General features: G+C 37.2%; 1 protein-coding gene across 1 annotated transcript in view; it reads left to right on the top strand.

Moving 5' to 3' along the window:
- The window catches only part of LOC137996582 (ornithine transcarbamylase, mitochondrial-like), a 14,608-nt gene extending 11,790 nt beyond the window's left edge, over positions 1-2,818 (top strand). The window contains exons 7-8 of the mRNA XM_068842043.1: positions 2,298-2,420; positions 2,680-2,818. Of these exons, the coding sequence (XP_068698144.1) occupies positions 2,298-2,420; positions 2,680-2,757 (201 nt within the window). The 3' untranslated portion in view covers positions 2,758-2,818. The remainder of the gene's footprint in view (positions 1-2,297; positions 2,421-2,679) is intronic.
- Positions 2,819-5,000: the final 2,182 nt, after the last annotated feature.

Below are 5,000 nucleotides of genomic sequence, written 5' to 3'. Positions count from 1 at the left end.
TAGGAATTTTGCATTTTAAAGAGCAAACTATATATGATGACCGCAAAAAACAATTTAGCCAACATGCCAACATGAAATTGTGTGTGTGAACAGCCAGCGATTTCGCTGTGATTGTCTATGCTATATCTGCTGCAGTTTTTCAGCGATTTGTAAAAAACAATCCATTTTCCATGTTTTTGTATGGACGTTGTTTTTGTTTTCTGCCATTTTGTCTTGACAAAAAGGGAAGCATATGAACTTTTGGGAGTCCCTAGTACCTATTTGTCAGCTTTTGAAGGAAAATCATCGCTAATTGCAATAGAGCAGCGACGCATATTTCTGGAATTTTATTGAAATCGCCGATTGTTCACATGGACGATTTTGCATGGCCATGAAATCGCAGTAGAAATCACACTCCAAATTGCAGCAAATAATAAGGCCGTGTTAACGGACCTATTATTTGGAATCTTTTCTGTCATCCAAATTCATAAACTCACTTTCCACTCCATTGGTGTGGACGCCAACTACAAACTTCCTGTGTTGTTGCGATTTCAATTCCGAGCTCCTCTCCTTGGCACGCGGATAAAGATCCAATGTTCTGATTACGAGAATAGCATTTTGTGCCTTACATGAGACCATGCTCTTAAATGGCGACAGATGAATGATATTCTTTTGTCTAAGTGCTAATTATTCTAACCAGCCTCGTTTGCATGGACAAAATACAGAAGAGGGTTTTCTTGAAAATATCCGGTGAGATGATCCTAATAGACATGTTAAATTCTGCTGTCCTATCATATTATTAAAATAACATAAAATAAAGATTGTAGCTGATAATTGTAGGAAATAGTATAAACTCAAGTGCATGTTGTGATTTATGGGCAAGTTTGAAGTTTTGAAAGAACTGTCAAAACATCATGAGTAAAATTAATAACAAAATGCACGAGCAAGCCCATACGTTTTTAATTTATTCCTTATTTCTTAATTAATTTATTTTTATTGATTACTGCATTGCTGGTTCCATGGCAACTTCCGTATTCACTACTTGCACAATCCCATAATACACCTCTATTACCCCCAAAACTTTTTCATAACCATTGTTTGCAATTTCTCCTGGGACATAAAAATGTCCCAAGAGAAGTCGAAAACAATGCCCATGCAGATTTTTGGGGGGTAAAAGAGGTGTATTATGGGATTTGTGCAAGTAGTGAATTGCATTTTATAACCTGTTCTGTACCCTATTACCTATCCATGCATTCTTTTGAGTATATAATAGTGTCATACCAAATTACATGCAAAAGCCTTGCTTTAGTGAGCTTCGAATAAACTGTTTGAATGTTGTTGGGCTGATGAAAGAAAGTAGTTACTAGGACACAAACCTGGCACGAGGGAAGGTACCCATCTGAATCAGGTATCTTGGTTATGTAGTTTCACGTTATGTTCTTTGATTGTCACATTAAACTAAAATGAGACAGAAACAAATACATTAAATTTGTAGGTTAAGGAGGCTCGAACCAGTTTCAAGGCTTCCAAGTGACGCTGCTATTAGAAGGATCGGCACCACAACGTTGTATCATAAATTGGCAATATTGTAGTACCAAATGAAACACGAATTATTGCTGAGTAAGATACAGTCATTATTGTGACGTAATATGTCGCCGTGGCAACAGGCAAGCCATGTAAAAACACCCTTTATTTTGTCTTTAGTTGCTTATATCTCAAAAACGAACTCGGTGACCCCATTTTTTATTTCTGAAAAGTAATCAGAAGGGCATGATGAAACTTTCTGGAAAGTTTTAAAAAATTGTGTCTAGAGGATTCAGAGCCACCTTAATTTTGTGATTTTTTAAGGTAGCTCTGAATCCGTTAGACAGAATTACATCGTGGCCTTCTAATCACTTTTCATCAATAAAAAAGGGGGATCACGTAGTTCGTTTTTGAGATATGAGCAACTAAATCCAGAATATAGGGTGTTTTTGTTGGGCTTTCCCGTTGCCAAGGCAACTTATTACATCACAATAATGATATCTTTGTTTGGAAATAATCGGTGTTTCATATGGTACCATAACCTTTTGCTGTTACGTGATACAGTGTTGTAGCGATCTAAACCAAGAGTCGTCTAAGTGTTTGAAACCCTTTCAAGCCTCCTTAAAGACCTTTTTTGCGAATTTCTGCTAGTCAAAATCTGGAAGTTGCTTGTTATTTTCTGCATTATGCGTAGTCTACAAAGAAATCAACTTAACAATCAGAAAATTAGTATTTGCCTTTAAAATGTATTCATCTCTATTCATTCTATGCATTCTTGTGTTTTCGTGAACAAGGAGTGTTTTGGTAGTCTGTATGGCCGCACTGTAGCATGGGTCGGAGATGGAAATAACATCATTCATTCATTCATGATGGCTGCACCTAAGTTTGGAATGCATTTAAATATTGCTACTCCACAGGTATGAACTTAAGCCATACGTAATTCTAAACCACGAGACCTTCAATAACATTTAATCCTATGGCATTTGTAATGAAACTGTAATGTTTGGTAGATGTTCTCAATTGTGTCAAGTCCATAGCTTGAAATACATAAGTCGTTAAATGGGTAACGTCTACAAAACATTGTACATGTAGCGTAAGGTATCAGTTCATTGCACCTCTTTCTCTCCATGTATTTCTAATACATATAATTATTGTGGAAATGTTTGCATTTAAAAGGGATATGAACCCGACAGTGAGGTCAGCAAGTTTTCACAAGCCCTTGCTAAAGAGGTAATTTATCAGTTGATTGAATAAAATATGGTACTCTCACAGAGAAAGTGCAGAACAAAAGACTAGGTTGATAAGGAAGTTTTTCTGTAGAAGTTTACTGTTTTTGTGATACAGATGAGCCAAACAACACAGTTGACCTCGAGGGGTCCGGGGTCGAGGTGTCCGATACCAGAGATGGTTTGGTGTTACTAACAATGAATTTATGCAACCTACTATTAATTCAACTTGTCATTAATTCATGCAACTTACAAAGTTTTTATTCAACACCCAACATTTGGTCCCCGTTCAATTCAGTTTATTAGAAATTCATGCAACTTACAAAGTGATTATTCAATACCAACCGTTTAGACATTTTTCCTTGTGCCTTTATCAGGTTCGTGACAAGATACCTAAAACAACAGTCTTTAAAAATGCTTGCCAGGTAGTGTCTTTTTCCAAACAAAGGTGTTGATAGTACCGCGGGTGATGGTGATCATTTTAGACTGAGAGAGTTCCGTAAAGACCCAGGTTTCCATTTTACCAAAAAATCTGCCTTTCAAAAGTGCTCATTGAACGTGCATCAACTGACGTTTGCTTTCTCCTATGCCCTTCAGTCATTGCATGGGATGTAGAATAAACAGCTTCAGCTCTAGACTTCACGTCTAGAGAGAATTTACGGCAACTTTATAACATGAGCGGAAAAATATATAAATGACATATATTTGAGTGAAGCTATTTGAACAGTTGCTTAGTAATCCAGAAAAAAAAACACTGATCATTCTCACTAAGAGTATAACGTCGTGGCTACACAAAAACTCATTTGATGGGTTGTGTGGATGGACGAGGTGACGGGAAAAACGGTATAGCGCAGTCCTTGGCTATGTTTTTAGGCAAGATCCCATGCACAACTGGATGACAATTCTTTCCCTCTCTAAAGCAATGCATGGATGATAGTGCTTACTTCAGTTTTCTGAAGAAAAAATCAAGATTTTGAAATCTGTGAAATTAAAGTAACAGGATGTCTCTTCTGAAGTGTTAGTCACTGTGATTGATGTAAATGTAATTTTACATAACAAGTAAATGCAAATCAGGGGAAAATGCCAAATATAATGACCTATATAAGCTCCTGCAGGGGGGACTGGAAAATAGACATTTTAAAGGCCTTTTTCTCAAAATCTAGCTGGTACTACCCCTATTTAGAGTCGGTATATATGTTATAACAAAAACAAACGGTTGCAGTTTTTTTCTAAATGCGTCATTGGTTATTTTTTCCAAGAACGTTCTTGACAAAGGAGCGACATTCCGAGAAGGTTCTTGACATTTCCAGTCACGCTAGCACAACCAAAACAATGTTTTGTTGGCACAAAGTTTGCTCAAAATAAGGGCAAGACGCTTTGTTCTTTGCTTGAATTCACACAACTATTTCGACAAGAAATAAAGAACGCAGTATTTTTCGCTCAGTTTACCCTAGGTTTCTAGATCATATGTACTTGTGCGTACTTGAAAAAATGACCACGCTACGAGCCTGGCGTCCTGTATAGTAATATCAAATATCTCGAAAGAATTCCTAAAGGTAAAAGTCGCTAGTCCCAAGAGTATTATTATGACGTTAGAAGTGTTTATGTTTTTGTAAACGCCAGGCAGCGCTATGTGTAGTTTATAGAGTTCTCATCTCGCACGGAGTGCGGCCGCGCTTCAAGAGTTAGTCTTGTCGCCACGTCGGTCGGACTTGTCACCAAATTTCCACATTCTCAAATCTATTTCATGACTTTGGAACACATAGGTGTTTGTAAACTTTTTAATTCACTTTTACCAAATTTTTGACATGTGGCTACACACCGAGTATTTTTAATATCAATCTTGTTTATTTAGCAAAATAACCAAAATGGAAAACATGGTTGATTTACTAATGAAAATGGTTTATTTGCAAATCACTTATCTGGGTTATTTATGAGCGGCAACCACGTGGCCCATTTTCACGCTCACTTTCCCATTAGTGCCTTGCAAACTTCGATTTCTCGTCATGCAACATAGGCTTCCACACGAGTGACATTAGGTAGCAAGAATCTTCGCTCTTGCAATTTGCAATGCACTAAGAATTAATTCTTAGCAATCAGGATACGTTGTCAATGCAAATACGTTGATGCTGGTCTTGTTTTCTGAAAACAAAGGTTGAAATGTCTTGTCAGTGATTAATGGGCATTGGCCAAAAATACTTCACAAGTCCAAACAGATGTCGAAGGCATATGACTGAGACCTGCCCATAGCACCGAAACAGCGATTTTGCG

Source organism: Montipora foliosa, chromosome 3 (genome assembly GCF_036669935.1).
Source record: "Montipora foliosa isolate CH-2021 chromosome 3, ASM3666993v2, whole genome shotgun sequence".
Lineage (NCBI taxonomy): Eukaryota > Metazoa > Cnidaria > Anthozoa > Scleractinia > Acroporidae > Montipora > Montipora foliosa.
The sequence above is the reverse complement of the archived record's forward strand: the minus strand, read 5'-3'. Positions and strand labels throughout refer to the sequence as shown.